Raw genomic sequence first — 21,703 nt, forward strand, 5'->3', positions numbered from 1 at the left:
ACTGAATTTGGCAGCACTTATGTTAATAAAAATATGAACATCTTTGATGAAGAATACACTAGACCTTCTCAACAAATAACATAAAATAGAGTTCCCTGAAGTTTCATTTCATTCAGTGATGATGGCTCTCCTTCAAAAACAGACATTGTCATTCAATGATGCATCAAAATATCTCAAATCCTAAGTGACTGTCAAAAACAAAAACAAAAATCTCTTACAAGAATCTCAGAAGGATGGAGTCCATTTTAGAGGAAAACAATGAGTTGTGTGGATTAAAAGTTCATCTTTAGGAAAACCTAAAACTGCTTTCCCAAGAAGCCAGAAGGTGAAAATAGTAGTGTAGGAACCAAAGGAACAAATAAAAATGTTTAATAATTCTAACATGCAAATGGAACAGGTTGTAAGTGACTGAGAACCACTTACGGTCTCTAATTGGAATTTTGCTGAAGATTAGATTATTAACTCTCTTTAGAATCAGAAAATGGAAGCCACCATTGATAATCTTTATCAATCAAAAGTCAATTTGAAAAAAAACTTCATTGATTGTGTTAACTTAAATGTTTCCTTTAATAAGGCTTGAAGAAGAAAAAGAAAAGATATTTTTAAAGTTTCTGTGAAGAAAATAAAAGAAGCACTTAGAGTTCAAATGAAAAGTTTCCAAACTGGGCAAACATTTATAGTCTGAAATGCACAGCTTGAAAATGAAATTCAAAAGCCTCAGTTCAAACTTAGCTCCTTGAACTGCATCAAGAACATGTAATGCAACTTTGCAGAAAATTAATGCAGGAGGGAATTTACCACTTACAAGAGAGAAAACAAAAAAATTCCCAACATATGTAAAAACATGGCCACATACATCTGAAGACAGCTACTACAAGGAGATGCCTGAAAGCCTGGGGGAACGAATAAGTTTCTTCTATCAAAGGAGTATTCTCTGCCATGAGAAAAACTCTAGAAAGATCATTGGAGCTTTGTGAACTAACAGGATGTTCAAAGAGCCACGAAAAGAAAATGGTCACAATAGCCAAAATTTGGTGGAAGTAGAGTGTAAGTTTCACCTTTTTCCAGGTGGCTCCTTTTGTCATTGCTGTTCCACATACAGTCCCGGGCAGAGGCCAGAGAGGATCAGGAGATCCACTGGACTCTCAGGTCCTCAGAGAAGGAGGGTTGCATTGTGAGGACTCAGGGATCTGGTGTCACATACAGGCTGACAGCTTTCACAGCTGCCGATCCTAAACATCTACAAGACATTTGACCGTGTTTTCTACCTTAAAAATAACTTTATTTCTTTTTCGTTTACTTTCAGTTATTTAATTAATGCTACATTTGCTGTTATTGAAGTTTGATAGGATCATATTTTCCCAAAATACTGTCTTGTGAATATAGGTGGTTTAAATATAATGCTTATGAACATATTATTTCAACTTCCTTGAACCCTCTAGAATTAAACAGTTTAATTGCATTAAACAGGCCACTACTTCTTAAACTACAAACCACTATTACATGACCAGGTGGAGCAATTTGAAACAGTAAACCATTTTTATATGCTAAGAGATGTTATTTAAAATACCTACAAATAACAATACTACCTCAGTAAGTTTTCATTGGTTTTAAAAGCAACATGCACACACACAAACACACACACACACTCTAGTTAAACAATTTTTGTTGGTTTGGCCCTAAATCCATAGATTAATCTGGAAGATTGGACATTTTGCAATCATTTGCTTTGTGTTTTGTAATTTCCTTTTAATCTTTGTTATTTTGTTTAGGATACCCTATACTGTTTAAATATTTCTAGGTATTATGAAGTCAAACTAAGAATTTTCACTTAAAAAATTAATCTAATTTACTTATTTTATATAGATGTAAAATGAATTCATCCCAGATTTTTAATTTAGTTGTTGAGTATTCTGGATGTATTTTTGATAGGAACACTATCAGATCCTGTGATTAGGTATACCTGTAGAAGTCTATTTAAACTTCAGTGTGACTTCAAAGCTATATATTTGAGACGGAATTGTAGATTCTGTGTACCACGTATCAAGAACACAGTTTTGAAAGTATCTTTCATTTCATGTTGGAGAAGAACACTTGACCAGAAGAGAACGAGGAGGCAGATGGTAGCTTCTGTGAGAATGATGAACACGACTCACAGACTCTTCCAAGGTCTGCAGCATTGGTGGTAGTGATTTCCTATTTCATACTTTCTTTTATGTGAGTCACACTGCATTTACTTGCCATAATTTCATTTTCATAACATAGAAATGGATCCGAGAGAGAGATAAAGATTCCTTAAGGCTAGTGGGCACGACCTGTGTACAGTAGAAAGATGTGGTTATAGTGATGAGAAAGCAGTTGCCTTAGGTAGAATTAACTGAATTAACAAGTAAAATGGCAAAGAAAAGAGTAGGCCTCTCATTGAGGATTTGGGCTCATCAAACAAAATCTTGATCCTTTCTGACCTGATTAAGTGTCTTTTCAAGAAGATATGAAATCCTCAACGTTTATAGACACTCTCCTCTGTCTTATACTGCCTATTCATATATCTAGCTTCAATTTGTTCATTTTTTGCTTGTTTTGTTTTGGTTTTTACTATAATCTTTTCTGGAGACACTAACGGCAGTGCTATGAATTACTTTTTTTGTAGGAGTCAGAGGGTGAAGCACATCCGAATTGGATCTGTTCACTGTGGTCTTCTTTTCCTTTTTTTTAGTATTATACTTTAAGTTCTGGGGTACATGTGAAAAATGTGCAGGTTTGCTACATAGTTGTACATGTGCCATGGTGGTTTGCTGCACCCATCAGCCCATCATCTACATTAGGTATTTCTCCTAATGCTATCCCTCCCTTAGCTCCCCCACCCCCCAACAGGCCCCAGTGTGTGATGTTCCCCTCCCTGTGTCCATGTATTCACATTGTTCAACTCCCACTTATGAGTGAGAACATATGGCATTTGGTCTTCTGTTCTTGTGTTAGTTTGCTGAGAATGATTGTTTCCAGCTTAATCCATGTCCCTGCAAAGGATGTGAACTCATCCTTTTTTATGACTGCATAGTATTCCATGGTGTATATGTGCCACATTTTCTTTATCCAGTCTATCATTGATGGGCATTTGGGTTGGTTCCAAGTCTTTGCTATTGTGTTCACTGTGTTGTAAGAGTCACCTGCCTCTACAGTTTCTCTATTTCTTTTTTAATATTGCTCAAATATTGACAACTGCATAGGAAGATATGTACACTTCTATATGTAGATGATTTTTTTAAAAAGGATTATCTCAAAAGCTATTTTATTTTGCTAACTACTATTAGGATGAATGACCAAATTTCAATTTTTCTTACATAAAAATCATTTGGCAAATGACCTCTGTAAACAAATACAACAAACTATTTTTCCCCCTTTACTTAGGACTGCATAATGGAACTATGTTATTTTGACAGGTTTATGTAAGGGTAATTATTGGTAAACTTTTTGCAAAGTGGCTATAATTATTACCTTCCTGTATTTACCCCCTTTGCAGCTCCTGCCATCAATAGATGGAGTCTGTTCCTTCACTACTTGAGTCTGGGTGGCCTTGTACCCTGATTTTACCAACAGAATGTGTGGAAGTTGCTGTAGGCCAGTGCTGAACCTGGTCCTCTAGAGCAGGAGTTCCCAACCCCCACACTACAGACTGGTACTGGTCAGTGGCCTGTTAGGAACTGGGCTATACCACAGGAAGTGAGTGGCAGGCGAGGAAGCGAGGATTCATCTGTATTTACAGTCACTCCTCATTGCTTGCAATATCGCCTGAGCTCCACCTCCTGTCAGATTAGTGGTGGCATTAGATTCTCACAGCAGTGCAAACCCTATTGTGAACTGTGCATGCAAGGAATCCAGGTTGCGCAGTCCTTATGAGACTCTAATGCCTGATGATATGTCACTGTCTCCTATCACCCCCAGACGGGACCATCTAGTTGCAGGAAAATAAGCTCATAATGATTCTACGTTATGGTGAGTTGTATACTTATTCATTATATATTACAATGTAATAATAAAAGAAATAAAGTGCACAATAAATGTATTGTGCTTCAATCATTCTGAAACAATCCCCCCATCCCAGTCTGTGGAAAATTTGTCTTCCATGAAACAAGTCCCTGGTACCAAAAAGATTGGGGATCACTGCTCTAGAGGGCCTTGCATGTCTGTGATTTCTTTCTCAAGATGATTAAACTCCTTAAGAACAAGTCTGGCTGAGCCTGCTAGAGGATGAGAGACCAAGTGGCAAAGTGACAAGAGTGATCCCAACTAAGTCTCCAGAGACTGAGAGCTCAGCCAAGATGAGTAAAACTAGCTTAGCCACTTTCCTAACCAATAGCTCACTGCTGATGCATTAAGAACCCAGCCAAGACTAAAAAACTTGCCTAACTGATCCCAATTTAAACCACTGACCTTAAATAGTGTGAGCTAAATAAATGGCCGTTTCAAAGCACTGCATTTTAGAATGTTTTATTTTATCACAATAGCTTGCTGATATAGGAACTAGCATTGTTCATTTGTTCATTCTTTCTTTTATTCAACAAATATTTATTTCTGGCCTACTCAAAGCCAACCCAGGTTTGACACATTTATCCTGATCTTCAGAGGTTTGTTCTCATTTTATAATGATGAAATGGAAGGGCAGAGAGGTAAATTGACTTGCTGAGGACCACACAACTAGTAGGAGCAGAGCCAGGATCTGAAGCTAGGAATGTGGAAAGGCTCATTAACCTGCCCCCACCAACAATGTTATCACTAAGAAGGTAGGTTATGAAAAAGTTGATGTTCTCTGGAAGCAATGGAATATTTTAGGCCCAAATTGTCAAATTTATGCTCTATTATGACATCGAAGCCATCATGGATCACTTGTTTATGTACTTGAACAGACTTAAGATGAAATTTTGAGAAAAAGTCTGACTTCTTCAAGAGTACCACATAGCCACCTCCAAGTAACTGTTGACAAGGCCATTGAGAGCTGGTTAGACTATCTTATTATCACAAAAATATCGCCCTTACCATAGACTCACTATCTAAAGTATATTTATGTCAATAAATTAAGTAGAATAACTTTACTTCCTGTCCTCATCCAAAAATACAAACTCTGCCCAGATAGCAACATTGATTCTACTCTTAATAGAAGCTCATTAAAAGATGGACTATTTATGTATCTAAATAGGATTGTTTCAGGGAAAGTAATCTAAGTACTGCATGGTTTAGACTTTATTTTAGAATCATGTTCAAATTCCTCTGTCCGTTTGGAAAAGGATGGGGGTGAGTCTAACCAATAGTGTTCCATTGGGTCATAGAATGACGCATGGAATGTATTTTACCTAATCACTGCAGGAAATGCTGAGAGCTAGAGATCTACAGAACTGGAAGTCAAAGTTGCAGTTGAAGCCAAGTCCAGAAGCAGATACCGAAATATGGGAATTACACAGAGAAACCAGAGGAGGGAGAGAGTGCATCAAGAGATCAAGTAGAGGTTAAAGGTAACTCTAGCCTTTAAATGTTGTTCACAGCTAACTTTTCTTTTTTTTTTTTCTTTTTTTTTTTGAGACAGAGTCTCACTCTGTGGCCCAGCGTGGAGTGCACTGGCGTGATCTCGGCTCACTGCAATCTCCACCTACAGGTTTCAAGGGATTCTCCTGCCTCCGCCTCCCTAGTAGCTGGGATTAAAGGCACCTGCTAATTTTTTTTCTTTTTTTTTTTTTTGTATTTTTAGTAGAGATGGGGTTTCGCCATGTTGGCCAGGCTGGTCTCAAACTCCTGACCTCAAGTGATCCACCCGCCTCGGCCTCCCAAAGTGCTGGGATTACAGGCATGAGCCACCATGCCCAGCCACCCACAGCTAACATTCTGATGGAGGACAGTCTCTGAGTAGATAAGATAAAAATGAGACCTGAAGGGCTATCTGAGTAGATAAAATAAAAGTGAGACTTGAAGAGTACATTAAAATGTTAGCCCTTCAGGTCTCACTTTTATCTTATCTACTCAGAGACTGTCCTCAATCACTATATCTAAAGCACTTCCCACTCACTTTTAAAATCGATATCATAGATTTGTGTTTCTTTGCGCTTAGTATAATTTTATGTATAGGTAATTTACTCATGTATTACCTATTTCCCTTTTAAACTATAAGTCCTCTAAGGTCAGAGGCCACATCTGTTTTGTTTATTCCTAGTTTTCTCGTAGACCTCAGGACATAGTTGGTGCTCAACAAGTATTTCTTGAATAAATAAATGTGTAATTACAGATAATCTTAAAAAGGCAAAGGAAAGAAATAGAAAACTCTAAAAGCTTTGTACGTAAAAGATCAATGCTTCTCAAACATTTATATGCACATGAATCACCTGGTAATGTTGTTAAAATGCAGACTCTGATTTAGTAGTGATGGGATAGAGAGTCTGAGACTCCGCATTTTTACAAGCCCGCAGACGATGCCCATGTTGCTGGTGCAGAGACCACACTTCGAAAAGCAGGGGCCTAGATCATGATTCATTATGATTGCCATTTCTGATCCAATCTAGCCTTTTTCGTAGAGATACTTTGAAAGTGTCTTAAAAAACTTATTTCCACCTTTACTCTCAGGCTAATGTTGAGGAAATTGCCTATTAAATTATCCAGTGCCTCCTATATGAATCTTAATGTGAAAAATTAAGAAGTTAGGGAACATGGTTCCTCCTGAGAAACTTGTATGTTTTCTCCTCTTTTACAAAAATAAATAAATAAACTAAGTAGTTAAGCCTGTATCCTTTTTTATGCCAACCATCAGGAAATTCAAAGCTAAATTTGTGGCAGAAATATAAAAACTTTATAGACCAATGTATTTCTCTTTTATATTCTCTACTGCTCTTCAATTTCTAATTTATATTTCACCTTGTGTAGGTTTTTTCCTTTATGTAGCATTTTTAAATAAATATTCATGGAAATGAAAGTGACCTGAAATTTTAGCAGTTGGTGAATTTGATTCAACAGACAAAAAACATGGCCTAAACAGAGGTAAGAATATTGAGAGAGTTAAATAATAGGGCTGGAACAAAGGACTCAGTAGATTAGCCAAACCACTTACAAACATTTGCTGTGATATGGCAGCAACACCATAATATTTTCTTGTAATATTGTCTTATTTTCTTGTTATAATATTTTCTTGTTCAACACTATAATATTTTCTTGCTGGTGATAGTAACTAAAATAATCAAGTGAGATTCCAATGCCAGAGCAATATTGCCACTAACATATACTAGATTTCAATCCTCTGCTAGTTTCTCCTTTGAGACTGTAAGCTCCAAGGCAAAAGGAGAGTCTTTTATTTGTCTTTGCTCTCCTTAGTGCCTAGACTTGCAGCAGCTGCTGTTTTGTAAATACTTAAATATTTCAGAATGAATTAATGAGTGAAACTGTTTTCAGCCTTAAAAAATCAATGTGTCACTCATTTTGAGATCCTTATGTACATAAACCAGTAGCTTCTGATTTTTTTTCAGCTGCCTAGGTACACATGTGTTTCTCTTCCAAATCAGGGTATTTTAAATGGATTCCAGTGTTACTTTCTTTGTTAATATGACAAAATAATGTAATTTGTTTCTCTCTTTTGGTTTTCCAGGCAGTTTTAAAATATATATTCAATAAATCCTTGATCAATCAGAAAATAAATGTTTTCTTTTTTCCCAACTTTTATTTTGGGCTTGGGAGGGTACATGTGCAAGTTTACTACATGAGTAAATTGCATTTGCTGATATGTGGTGTATGAATGATCCCACATCCAAGTAGTAAGCAAAAATGAATATTTTCTGAGCAAATATTTGATGAATTCTGTTTCTCAGTTGGATGATAACTGATGAATAAGACTGTGAATACAACCGTGAAAGGCATTCACTTTTTAAAGATGAAATCATGACAACTTCGTTTAGTTTCTCATTGAAAGACATACTTTAAACCTACTAGAATTCTTTGAAAAAAATGCTAACATCTATAAACTGGAAGATAAACTTGTGACCCTTTCTAAACTAGAAAAATTAAGCTAAACTTTTCTGATTTATTCCTGATGTGTTGGTTCATTTCTATTTTCTCTATGGTAGGCTCTATGGAGAAATATATACATATACATATGTACGTGTGTGTGTGTGTGTATTATATTCCAATTTGCTTAGTCTCTACATCCCAAAATCATTAGATAGTCAAAGCCTCTGTATTTCAAATGTTGGACATCCAGAAGATTTGGAAGTACAGATGAGGCAGAGGATCTAAGGAGCTCCCTCTCCACCTTACACATTCTAGTCACCACATATTTTCAAAGGACTCTTGAAATTTGCCAAGGATGGGCCTAGGTGGAACTTAATATGTACATACCTACATGCATGTGTGTGTGTGTGTATATGTGTGTGTGTGTGGTGTATATATATATAGAAATAGAGTTTCTTCCCCCAAGGAGCCAATAATAAATACAACAAAAGAGGTAATACATCAATTCAGTCTTAACAAATGCCACAGAAGGCTAGCATGTTCCATAGAGTAAGGAAAGGTAGGTCACAGCTGATTGATACGATCAGTGAATGACTCATGGAGAATGTAGAATTTTAGCATTTATGGTCTTAAATGGGCTTGTTTCAAAAGTTATTATGACATGAATCACATGGAACATTTTATATTTGCTAATTGGGTAGAACTCGCAATTCAGCGGGTCTTTTTCGATATTTCTATGTGTTGCTACTAATGTTAAGGAAAGCTTACCTGAGCAGCCGAGTGAAGACTACACCCTCCTATTTTCCACTTTAATTTTCTTGCCATTATGCCATACTACCTTTCAACTAGTGAAGTATGGGTTATCTTATTACTGTTCATATTTTTTCACTTGCCGAATTTTGGAGTCTATCAAAAAATCACATTAACTAAAATAAACCTCCCATCTCCCACTCAGAAAACAAAAACAGATGAGGCAAAGTTGGCAGTGGATTCACATTCACACTATTACTGAACAACATTTAAAAATTCTAATAATTAAGATTTCTGAACGCTTACTTTAAGCAAGGATCTCCATTAAGCACCTTATAAATGCATCACTTCATTTAATGGCTCACTGCAACCTCCACCTCCCGGGTTCCAGCAATTCTCCTGCCTCAGCCTTCCAAGTAGTTGAGACTACAGGAACCCGCCACCACGCCCGGCTACTTTTTGTATTTTTAGTAGAGACGGGGTTTCACCATGTTGGCCAGGCTGGTCTCCAACTCCTGACCTCAGGTGATCCACCCCTCTCGGCTTCCCAAAGTGCTGGAATTACAGGCGTGAGCCACAGCGCCCGGCCGAGGCAGGCATTATAATTAATCTCTTATACAGATGAAGATGCTTAGGTGCATAAAATTAAGAACTTATCCACTATCACCCACGGAAAAAGAGAAGAGTTGGAGTTTGAATCCACGCAAGAGCCCACGCCCTTATCATTAAGCTACCAAGATAGAACTCTGTAGATGGGAAATCGTATCTATTAACTGGCTCTGGAATTTTAAAAGTCAATTTTATAAGTTACAAAAATAGATATGGATAATTATTTATTCAGTGGCGCTGACTCACAATTCAAAACACCCAATGTGATTTATTCTTTGGTTGGGGAAACAATTATTGATCCGGTGTTGATTTGTGTTCTGGAAACCACATGAAAATACCTAAGCAGTCGCAGATGCTGAGGGGAGCTGGGCCAAGTTGTTAAGAACTGCTGGTGGTAGGAGCTCTGGCATAGTGCACAGGGCAGGCCCATAGAAAGGCGGGCCCATTGTTGGGGGATCCGGCTTCCGGAGGAGGGGACGACATTCAGGGTTGTATCAGGCCCCAGAGGCAGCGGCAAGGGAGACTGTGAGAAACTGGGAGCAACGGCAGGTACACTCCGAACTCTATTGACGGTTCGAAATTCCCGCTTTCTCCATAGAGATGCTTTTCTTCGTATTTCCTTACAGTGCTCTGGGTCCATACAGGCTTTTCTTTTCAGACACTTCCGTCACATCCGGGGGTCCTCGGCCTCCATCCTTTATTTTTGCTAGGCCGCTAAGGACGCTAGAAAGCAGTTCGAAACTCCCGCTTTTTCCATAGAGATACTTTTCTTCGTATCTCCTTACAGTGCTCTGGGTCCATACAGGTTTTTTTCTCAGGCACTTCTCTCACATCCGCGGGTGCTCGGCCCCCATCCTTTATTTCTGCTAGGTCCCTAAGGACACTAGGATGCCGCGGAGGGAGCCAGGGGACCCAACCTTCAGGACTGAGAGTGAATTCTTGAGGGGAGGCGAGGAGGGAAGAAGAGGTGAGCAGAGCGTGGGGCAGGCGAGCGGCAAAGGACCAACCGTGTGGGGTAGGGGAGAGGAGGAGCTGTGGGACTCAAGCCAGCAGACAGGAGGACCCAAAAGGGAATGGAACTGTCACTGCCCTGTGGGGATGGTTGAAGCCAGCAGGCAAGAGGACAAAGAAGGAAATGGGACTGTCACTTGCCTGTGGGGACGGCTGAAACTGAGCCTTGAAGGTCACAAATCAGTCTATCCTGCTTACTACGGAATTTTACAAGCACTGAATCACCAGCTTGTCACCGAATTTCACAGGGCAAGACTATATTCACTGAAGGGATCTTGACCTAGGAAATCAGAAGAGCAGACGATTAAGATACCTAGAAATGAATTGCCTGGCTCTGCCAGTATGGCAAAAGGGCTATCATGCAATGATAGCAAATGGAATATTAGTGATGGTTTTATAAGGAAATAACAGGGTCTTATTTGGGGGAAGAAGTTGAGAGAAAAATCAAGCTCAAATTTAAATGTATTTATTTCAAGAGCCAGATTTTGAGACAAAACCCTAGTAAAAACCTTTTATATTTAAAAGGTTAGGTACCAAAAAAAAAGTTGGGGGTGGAGGGAGCTTCCATTAACTACTTCAGATTACCATACAGCACTATTAAAAAATAACAGTACTATCAAATAGCAATTATTTTTAATTATTTTTAATTATTTTATCATGGGAGGCTATTACAAATATTTTTCTGCTGTAAGGATCAAGTTTTAACTATTTAAGGGATTTTATATATAGTTGTACTTGCATATATCATACACAAGATAATAATTTGAGATAATGATTCAAGAAACAAAATATGCAGCTAAAATTCTCTGAAATTTAAAAACCATTAATAATTGCTAACGCAAAATCATATTTCAAAAGAAGAAAATGAGATATCTTGATGAAGTAACATATTGTCAAGCAATGTCTGTTTGGGTTAACTTCCTTTTAAACAATAATATGCCCCCAAATTGCTTTGAGTAACCACATCAAGAATTTTACTTACATTTTACTTTAGACTAGTTACCACTTTCACACACCATACCTGGGTTCATGTTTTTTCCTCAACCTAACATCCCTAAATTTCAAACTTGTATTTTCGCTTTCTTCTTTGCTAGAGAAAAATCTAAAGACAAGTGTCTCATACTTGTTTACATTACATCTGAAGATGTAAACTCATCCAGTCAGAACAGATAAACTGACTTTTGCAAAGTAACTAACGTTTACATTCTGTGATTCTGAAGAATTTCTTATGATTGGTTTCATAGGACTAAAACTGAAACTCTCATTCTTCAGCAGTTAGCTGGCTATCCCCAAAGGTTAATCTCTTATACAAAACTACAAGACAATAGAAACGCAAAGAGATTGCTTTGAACACATTAATTTCCATGTGTCCTTTATTTACCAGTTTACCAAACAAAATATAAGAAATAAGCATAACAGCTGAAAATATTTGTGACATGATAGTTAAATAAGTATTTTTAACATCTTAATTTAAGAATAATTACAGTTAAAAGTCATGCCTCAGATTTAATATTGCATTAGGTTTTAATGCATTAAGGAAACAAATCTAAATAAGTCAACTGGGGTGTGGGTGGTAAGGAGTGGAAAAGACAATGCATTTGACCACTGTTAATATTGGTTATAACAAAAATTCTCTGAGTGCAATGGAGCCCAAGTAGATGCCCTATGAGTTAAATATAGAAATATTAGTATTTGAGCTATGAACACTATTGTGGTGCTTTAGATCTTATTTATTTATTTAACACTATCTACTGTTTACTACTTTCAGACATGGACCAAAGCAGTGAAGGATGTATGAAAAAGATTAGCAGTGTGAATCTTGACAAACTTATTAATGACTTCTCACAGATAGAAAAGGTATGTAAAGATAGAAAACAATTGTAGTATATAGGGATACATGGAACAGATTTTGCCAAGGAAAGAAGTTGGGAAGAAAGAAAAATGTACCAAAAAATGATAAAGATAATAATGTATTTTGCTATGCTCTTCTCTCTCATTTTAAAAATCCATATTTAAAATATATCTGGCTTTGACTCATTTGTACTAATACATCAAAATGTCCCTAGGACAGGGGAACAAATAATTTATGTACTTTTGCCAAAGTTAAACAGAAAATGCATATAGTAGTCCCCTTATCTGAGGTTTTGCTTTCTACAGTTTCAGCCACCTGAGGTCAACAGTGGTCCAAAAATATTAAATGGGAAATTCCCAAAATAAACAATTCATAAATTTAAAATTCTGCACCATTCTGAGTAGCATGATGAAATCTTCCATTGTCTCTCTCAGTCCTGCCCAGGATGTGATTCATCCTTTTGACCAGTGTATCCATGTTATATAGACCACTAGTCTATTAGTCCCTTGGTAGCCACCTCGGTTATCAGAAGCGTGAGTACAGTACAATGAGATAATTTCAGAGAGAGAGAGACCACATTTATGTAACTTTTACTACAGTATATTGTTCTATTTTATTATTAGTTATTGTTATTAACCTCTTACTGTGCCTAATTTATAAATTAAACTTTATCATAGTTAGATATGTAGAGGCAAAAATATAGTATATATAGAGTTCAGTACTATCTGTGGTTTCAGGCATCCACTGGAGGTCACGGAACATATCCCTCCATGGATAAAAGGGAATTGCTATACTTGAAAGCCTACATTGTCCAGGCCAGGCACGGTGGCTTACGCCTGTAATCCCAGCACGTTGGGAGGCCGAGGCGGGCGAATCACGAGGTCAGATCGAGACCATCCTGGCTAACACAGTGAAACCCTGTCTCTACTAAAAATACAAAAAGTTAGCCAGGCATGGTGGCGAGCTCCTCTATTCCCAGCTATTTGGGAGGCTGAGGCAAGAAAAGGGCATGAACCCGGAAGGCGGAGCTTGCAGTGAGCCGAGATCGCGCCACTGCACTCCGGTCTGGGCGACAGAGCGAGACTCCGTCTCAAAAAAAAAAAGAAAAGAAAAAGAAAGCCTACATTGTCCATAAATTCAGGAATGGTTTTAGTAAACATTGAAGTAAATGCATATTTCAATCTGTTATTATAACTACTCATTTTTTAGTATTTCCTATTCTATCTGTTCCATTTTCCTTCTCTTTTGCCTAAAAGCAAAGCCATTTAAAGTCTCTCTCCCCAACTCTGGATAAATGGTAGACCAAACCCACAAGTGTATATTGGGTTTATCCTCCCCCCTCTGCCTCCAACAGCTGTTGAAAAATGTAGATGGTTAAATGAAAGAATTGGGGAGTGACTTTGTGAAGCAAGAGTGGGAGGGAGACTACTTCTATTTTCTCTTCTTTTCTTATAATTCTTTTCTATTCCTCCTTTTCCTCAGCGCGCGCGCGCACACACACACACACACACGTCATAAAGAATTTTTATGATCGTGGGTATTTTGAAGTAACATGAAATTTTTTTAAACAGTGAAGTTAAGTGTTCTTAACTGAGTGATTCCTAATATAACAAGAGATAAAAGAGAAAGGAATAAGCATTTTTGGTGGGAAAGGAGTTAGTGCAATGATTTTGGAAATTAATTTGGAAATATCTGTCATATTCTTAAACACTTTAAATAAGAAATAATTGTTCATTTTTGAAGTGATGATGGTATTGTGGCCATATTTTGAAACATTAATCTCTTGGAGATACATATGGATGGTAACATTAACAGATGAAACAACATAATGTCAGAGAGTTGCTTTGAGATCAGTTCAAAAGTGGTGAGACTAGGGAAGTGGATAGAGATACAGATGACATAAGACTGTTCATGAGTTGATTTTTGAAGCTGTTTGAAGAGCATATGGAGGCTTATGCTATTCACAAAAACACCCAAGAGATATGGTCAAGAATGTTTATTAATTACAAAAGTAGAATATGGCCTCTCTCTCTTTCTCTCTCTCTCTCAGTAAGAGACTGGTTAAATAAATTACAGCATATTCAAAAATGAAACTCAATGTAGCTGTTAAAAAGAATGAGGTAGGCCGGGTGCGGTGGTTCACGCCTATAATCCCAGCACTTTGGTAGGCCAAGGCAGGTAGACTGCCTGAGCTCAGGATTTTGAGACCAGCCAAGGCAACATGGTGAAACCCTGTCTCTACTAAAATACAAAAAATAAGCTGGGTGTGGTGGTGTGCACCTGTAATCCCAGCTACTCAGGAGGCTGAGACAGGAGAATTGCTAGAGCCCAGGAGGCAGAGGTTGCAGTGAGCCAAGATTGCCCCACTGTACTCCAGCCTGGACGACAGTGTGAGACTTCGTCTCAAAAACAAAAACAAAAACAAAACAATGAGGTAGATCTATGTGGGTTTACATGACATCATCTCCCAGATAATAGTACCAAGCGGAACATCCAAGGCACAGAACAGAATATAATATGATTTCTTTGTATAGCTATACAGTCATAAAATATTTTGGAAACATATATAAGGAATTGTTAACCATGGGACTGAGAGTTGAATAGTTAGAAAGAAAATGGTTCAAGTTAGATCATATTTTTACTTTTCATTTATAACTGCTAGTCTGTTTTAATATTCTACCATGTTACTTTTTCATTTAAAAATAAATTGGGAAGTGGGCTTATTTAAAATACGGTCATACATTGCTCAATGACAAGGATATGTTCCGAGAAATGCATTAGTAGGCAATTTTGTCATTGTGTGAATGTTATGGAATATATTTACACAAACCTAAATGGTGTAGCCTACTACACACCTAGGCTTTATGGTATAGCCTATTGCTCCTAGGCTACAAACCTGGACAGCATGTTACTGTAATGACTATTGGAGGCAATTGTAACATAAAGGTAAGTATTTGTATATCTAAACATAGAAAAGATACAGTAAAAATATGGTATAAAAGATAAAATTGGTACACTTGTAGAGGGCAACACCACTATTATATATGCAGTCTGTTCTTGATCAAAATATCTTTATGTAGTACATGACTGTATATGTATTTTTTATTAGACTTTCAAATATTAAGTGGTTTGTATTTTCATTAGTCTGTATATACTTAATAAAAAGTTAAACTAGCAGCATTGATTTGTTAATAATAAGTATTTTATTTCTTCTACAGAAAATGATAGAAACCAATGGAAAGAACAATATACTGGATATTCAGTTGGAAAAGACAAACTGTCTATTAAAAGTAATGCAAGCAAAAGAGGTCTCAATTAAAGAAGGTTAGTTATTTGCTGCCTGAGGAATGCTAATTCTAATGAAAGTGTTTTTCAGTACAACAGTGATTGATATTACACCATATATTTGTAAAGTATTTTAAGTCCACATAGAGCTTTCCAGACTATCATCTCATTTATATCCTTATTATAGCCCTGAAAGACATGTAAGATGGGTATTATTACTCTGCCTAACCAATGAAGAAACATAGAATGAGACAAGTTAAATAATCTTTCTGAGGCCGCTCAACTTTCTGAGGTCAAAAGAAATGTCCAATTGAAGTCTCAATACAGGCCTATAAAAACCATGGGGAAAATAATTAAATTGAATTTATACCTTATAATTACATCAAAATAAATGTCAAATGTGTCAAAAATGTGTGTTAAAAGGGAAGTTGTACACATATATTGATTTCCTCTGTCAACTGAGAGGGCCTAGAGGCAATAATTCCCCACTGACATTGAGCATACCTGGTTCCCAGATCTTGGTTCCTTACACCATTCTCTAATAAAAGGAACCAAGATTTTTTTGAGACATGGCTGATTATAACACTGGGGCAGGAAAGATGCACAATAAGCTTCAAGTATCTTATAAGGGCAGAAAGTAAGAAAGTCCTCAAAAAGGAAAAAACAAACAAAAAGCACCCCACAGTGATGGGAGTATGTTAAAAGGGAGACAAAAGCCAACTGAAAGAACCAATGCTGGAACAACATGAGCTAGCCCAAAGTATAAAATAAACATCCATGAATCCTTACTGATATAAATAAATGATTTAATAAATAAGCAATTGGGGAAGAAGAGACACATCTTCTGTGCAGAAGAATTGCAAATGACTTTTGTAGATATTTTGCCCTCAAGGAGGAAGAGCATGGCTCCACACTCATCAGTATAGTCAGTTTCTTTACTATATCAGTATAGTCAGTTCTTTACTTTCTTTACTATATCAGTATAGTCAGTTTCTTTACTATAGTGAAGACACAGTATGAAAAAGGTGAGGGTAGGGGAAAAGTAACTACAAAGTGGAGAAGCCTGACAAATACTACCTCAGTTACATGATTAAGGTCAACATAAATAGTTATGTCATATTGATAGTATACACTCTTGATATGATATGATAAAGATGGCACTTCTGTGGTCTTCTTCCCAAAACCCATAACCCTAGTCTAATCATGAGATAAATATCAGAAAAACTCTCATAGAGAGACATTACAAAATACCTGATCAGTATTTGCAAAACTGTCAGAGTCATCAAAACTAAGGAAACTCTGCGAAATTATCACAGCCAAGGTTTGAAGATACAGCCCTAAAAAGTAAAGTTTATTAAAAGTTAAAAAGATGAAACCACAGAAAAACTAGAAGAGAAATGTAGGGTTTTTATTTTTATAATGGAGAATGCCTTTCTAAGTGTATGACACAGCATATGGAAACAATAAAAGAAAGGATTTGTACTTTTGACTCTAAAAAATTAATAAATTTTTGGAACAGTTTTAAGTTGACAGAAAAAAATTGAGTGAAATTACAGAGAATTTCCGTATACTCTCTCACCCCACCACTTCCCTATTATTAATATCTTGCATTAATATGATACATTTGTTATAGCAGATGTGCCAATTGATCCACTATTATTAACTAAATTTCAGCCAGACAGGGTGGCTCACACCTGTAATCCCAGCACTTTTGGAGGCCGAGGAGGGTGGATCATGAGGTCAGGAGTTCAAGACCAGACTGGCCAAGATGGTGAAACCTCATCTCTACTGAAAATACAAAAATTAGCCAGGCACGGTGGTAGGCACCTGTAATACCAGCTACTCAGGAGACTGAGGCAGGATAATTGCTTGTATATTCAAACATTTAAAGAAGAAATAATACCAATCCTACTCTAACTGTTCCTAAAAATAAAGGAGGAGGAGAGAATACTTCCACACTCATTCTACAAGGCCAGTATTACCCTGATACCAAAATTGGACAAAGACACATAAAAAATAATAATAACAACTACAGGCCAATATCTCTGATGAATACTGATGTAAAAATCCTCAAAGTGCCAGCAAACCAAATTCAACAATACATTAGAAAGATCTTTCATCATGACCAAGTGGGATTCATCCCTTGGATGCAAGGATGGTTCAACATATGCAAATCAATCAATGTGTTACATCATCAACATAATGAAGGCTAAAAATTATATGACCATTTCAAATGATGCTGAAAAAGGATTTGATAAAATTCAACATTCCTTCATGACAAAAACCCTCAAAAAACTGGGAGAGAAGAAACATAACTCAACATAATAAAAGCAATATATGACAGACCCAAAGCTAGTACCATACTGAATGGGGAAAAACTGAAATCCTTTCCTCTAAGATCTGGAACATGACAAGAATTTCATCCACTGTCACACTGTTATTCAACATAGTACTGGAAGTCCTAGCTAGAGCAATCAGACAAGAGAAAGATATAAAGGGCATCCAAATTGGAAAGGAAGAAGTCAAATTATTCTTGTATGCAGATGATATGGACTTATATTTGGAAAATCTAAAGACTCAACAGGAAAACTATTAGCATAAACAACTTCAGTAGAGTTGCAGAATACAAAATCAACATACAAAACTCTGTAACATTTTTATATGCCAACAGTGAACAACCTAAAATAGAAATTTAAAAAGTAATCCCATTTACAATAGCTACAAATAAAATTGCATACCTAGGAATTAACCAACAAGTGAAAGATCTCTATAATGAAAACTGTAAGACACTGATTAAAGAAATTGAAGAGGACACCAAAAAATGGAAAAATATTCCATGTTCTTGGATTGGAAGAATCAATATTGTTAAAATGCCCATACTATTCAAAGGAATCTACAGATTCAATGCAATGCCTATCAAAATACCAGTGACATTCTTCAAAGGAACAGAAAAAATGATCTGAAAATTTGTATTGAACCACAAAAGACCCGGAATAGCCAAAGCTGTCCTAAGAAAATGAAAAAAAAAACTGGAGGAATCATATTACCTGACTTCAAATTATACTACAGAGCTACAGTAAGCAAAACAGTATGATAATGGCATAAAAACAGACACATAGACCAATGTAATAGAATAGAAAACCCATGAACAAATCCATACATCTATAGTGAGCTCATTTTTGACAAAGGTGCCAAGAACATACACTAGGGAAAAGACAGTCTTCAATAACTGGTGCTGGGAAAACTGGATATTCATATGCAGAGGAATGAAACTAGATTACTGTCTCTCACCATATACAAAAATAAAATCAAAATGGATTAAAAACTTAAATCTAAGACCTCAAGCTATGAAACTGTTACAGGAAGACTTCAGGGAAAATCTCCAGGACATTGGTCTGGGCCAAGATTTCTTGAGCAATACCCCACAAGCACAAGCAACCAAAGCAAACATGGACAAATGGGATCACATCAAGTTTAAAAGCTTCTGCACAGCACAGGATACAACCAACAAAGTGAAGAGACAACCCACGGAATGGGAAAAAATATTTGCAAACTACCCCTCTGACAAGTGATTAAGAACTAGAATATGTAAGGAGCTCAAACACCCCTATAGGAAAAAATATATATAATAATCCAATCCAAAAATGGGCAAAAGATTTGAATAGATATTTCTCAGAAGAAGACATACAAATGGTAAACAGGCATATGAAAAGGTGCTCAACATCATTGATCATCAGAGAAATGCAAATCAAAACTATAATGAAATCTCATCTCATCCTAGTTACAATGGCTTGTATACAAAAGACAGGCAGTAACAAATGCTAGTGAGGATGTGGAGAAAAGGGAACCCTTGTATACTGTTGATGGGAAGGTAAATTAGTACAATCACTGTAAAGAATAGCCTGGAGGCTCTTTGAAAAACTAAAAATAGCGCTACCATAGGAACCAGCAATTCCACTGCTGGGTATATACACAAAAGAAAGGAAATCAGTATGTCAAAGAGAGATCTGCACTCTTTGTTGCAGCACTGATTACAATAGCCAAGATTTGGAAGAAACCTAAGTGTCCATCAACAGATGAATGAAGAAAGAAAATGTGGCACTTACAAACTATGGAGTATTATTCAACCATAAAAAAGAATGAGATCCTGCCATTTGCAACAACACAGATAGAACTGGAGATCATTATGTTAAGTGAAATAAGTCAGGCACAGAAAGACAAACATCATATGTTCTCATTTATGGGATCTAAAAGTCAAAACAATTAAACTCATGGACATAGAGAGTAGAAGGATGGTTACCAGAGGCTGGGAAGGGTAGTGGGGGGCTGCAAGGGAGGTGGGGATGGTTAATGAGTACAAAAAAATAGAAAGAATGAATAAGACCTACTATTCGTTAGCACAATAAGGTGACTATAGTCAATAATAACTTAATTGTACATTTTAAAGTAACTTAAAGAGTGTAACCGGATTGTTTATCACTCAGTTGATAAATGTTTGAAGGGCTAGATACTCCATTCCCCATGATGTGCTTATTTCACATTGCATACCTTTATCAAAACATCTCATGTACCCCATAAATATATACACCTGCTATGTAACCACAAACATTATTTTTAAGAAATACGATTTTATGTATTCTAAATCTAATGTCGTTTCTGCTGGATAGTACTTAGCAAATATAAAAGAATGAATAAGAATGACAACGTATGGAGCCAAGTGTGTGATAATTCACTTAGGAAGGAAGGGCAAACTACACATGATCAAATTTATTCAACAACAAAGAATGATATATGGACATTTTATTTTCTACATTTGATGCCAGTCAGATAAAGAATTTCTTTGCCAGTTAAAGATAGTAATAATATTAGTATTGAGAACTAAGTACTACAGAAAACTCTTCACATGTATAATTGCTTTTAATATTTGCAACTATTGTATGAAGTACATATTAATGTTCATATTGATGAATATTATAATATTATGGGCTCATAATCTTAGAGCCCATATCTGAGCTCAAAATGATTATTGATTTACTAAATTATATAGTATAAGAAATAGCTTAATATTCTGACCTCTGGTTTTTAGTAAGAATTTAATAGACCAGCATTTTCAAATTACATAGTAAAGTCCAACAACAACAACAACAAAACAACAGTGTGGATTAAATTTTGCAAAGAGAATTAAAAGCCATTATTCAAAATTAGTGAATGATATTCTCGTGAAGAATTTATCTAGGTTCAGCCCACGGCACCCAAGATGGCCAAATAGGAACAGCTCCAGCCTCCAGCTCCCAGCATGAGTGACACAGAAGACAGGTGATTTCTGCATTTTCAACCGAGGTACCAGATTCATCTCACTGGGGCATGTCGGAACAGTCAGTGCTGGTCAGCAGGTGCAGCCCGACCAGCGAGAGCTGAAGCAGGGTGAGGCATCACCTCACCTGGGAAGTGCAAGGGGGAAGGGAATTCCTTTTCCTAGCCAAGGGAAACTGAGACACACAACACCTGGAAAATCGGGTAACTCCCACCCTAATACTGCGCTTTACCAAGGATCTTAGCAAATGGCACACCAGGAGATTATATGCCATGTATCCCACACCTGGCCCAGAGGGTCCCACGTCCATGGAGCCTCCCTCATTGCTAGCACAGCAGACTAAGATCTAACTGCAAGGTGGCAATGAGGCTGGGGGAGGGGCACCCGCCATTGCTGAGGCTTAAGTAGTTAAACAAAGCCGATGGGAATCTAGAATTGGGTGGAGCCCACCGCAGCTCAAGGAGGCCTGCCTGCCTCTGTAGACTCCACCTCTGGAGACAGGGCATAGCTAAACAAAAAGCAGCAGAAACCTCTGCAGAAGTAAATGTCCCTGTCTGATAGCTTTGAAGAGAGCAGTGGTTTTCTCAGATGGAGGTTGAGATCTGGGAATGGACAGACTGCCTGCTCAAGTGGGTCCCTGACCCCTGAGTAGCCTAACTGGGAGACATCCGCTACTAGGTGCAGACCGACACCTCACACCTCACACGGCTGGGTACACCTCTGAGACAAAGCTTCCAGAGCAAGAATCAGACAGCAACACTCGCTGTTCAGCAATATTCTGTCTTCTGCAGCCTCCACTGCTGATACCCAGGCAAACAGGGTCTGGAGTGGACCTCAAGCAAACTCCAATAGACCTGCAGCTGAGGGTCCTGACTGTTAGAAGGAAAACTAACAAACAGAAAGGA

General features: G+C 37.2%; 1 protein-coding gene across 1 annotated transcript in view; it reads left to right on the forward strand.

Annotated features, from left to right (window-relative positions):
* Positions 1 to 9,806: 9,806 nt before the first annotated feature.
* The window catches only part of CCDC152 (coiled-coil domain containing 152), a 64,961-nt gene continuing 53,064 nt past the window's right edge, over positions 9,807 to 21,703 (forward strand). The window contains exons 1-3 of the mRNA XM_011966500.1: positions 9,807 to 9,885; positions 12,116 to 12,204; positions 15,418 to 15,523. Coding sequence (XP_011821890.1) covers positions 12,118 to 12,204; positions 15,418 to 15,523 — 193 coding nt within the window. The 5' untranslated portion in view covers positions 9,807 to 9,885; positions 12,116 to 12,117. The remainder of the gene's footprint in view (positions 9,886 to 12,115; positions 12,205 to 15,417; positions 15,524 to 21,703) is intronic.

This window comes from Mandrillus leucophaeus, unplaced genomic scaffold, assembly GCF_000951045.1.
Source record: "Mandrillus leucophaeus isolate KB7577 unplaced genomic scaffold, Mleu.le_1.0 Scaffold119, whole genome shotgun sequence".
NCBI lineage: Eukaryota > Metazoa > Chordata > Mammalia > Primates > Cercopithecidae > Mandrillus > Mandrillus leucophaeus.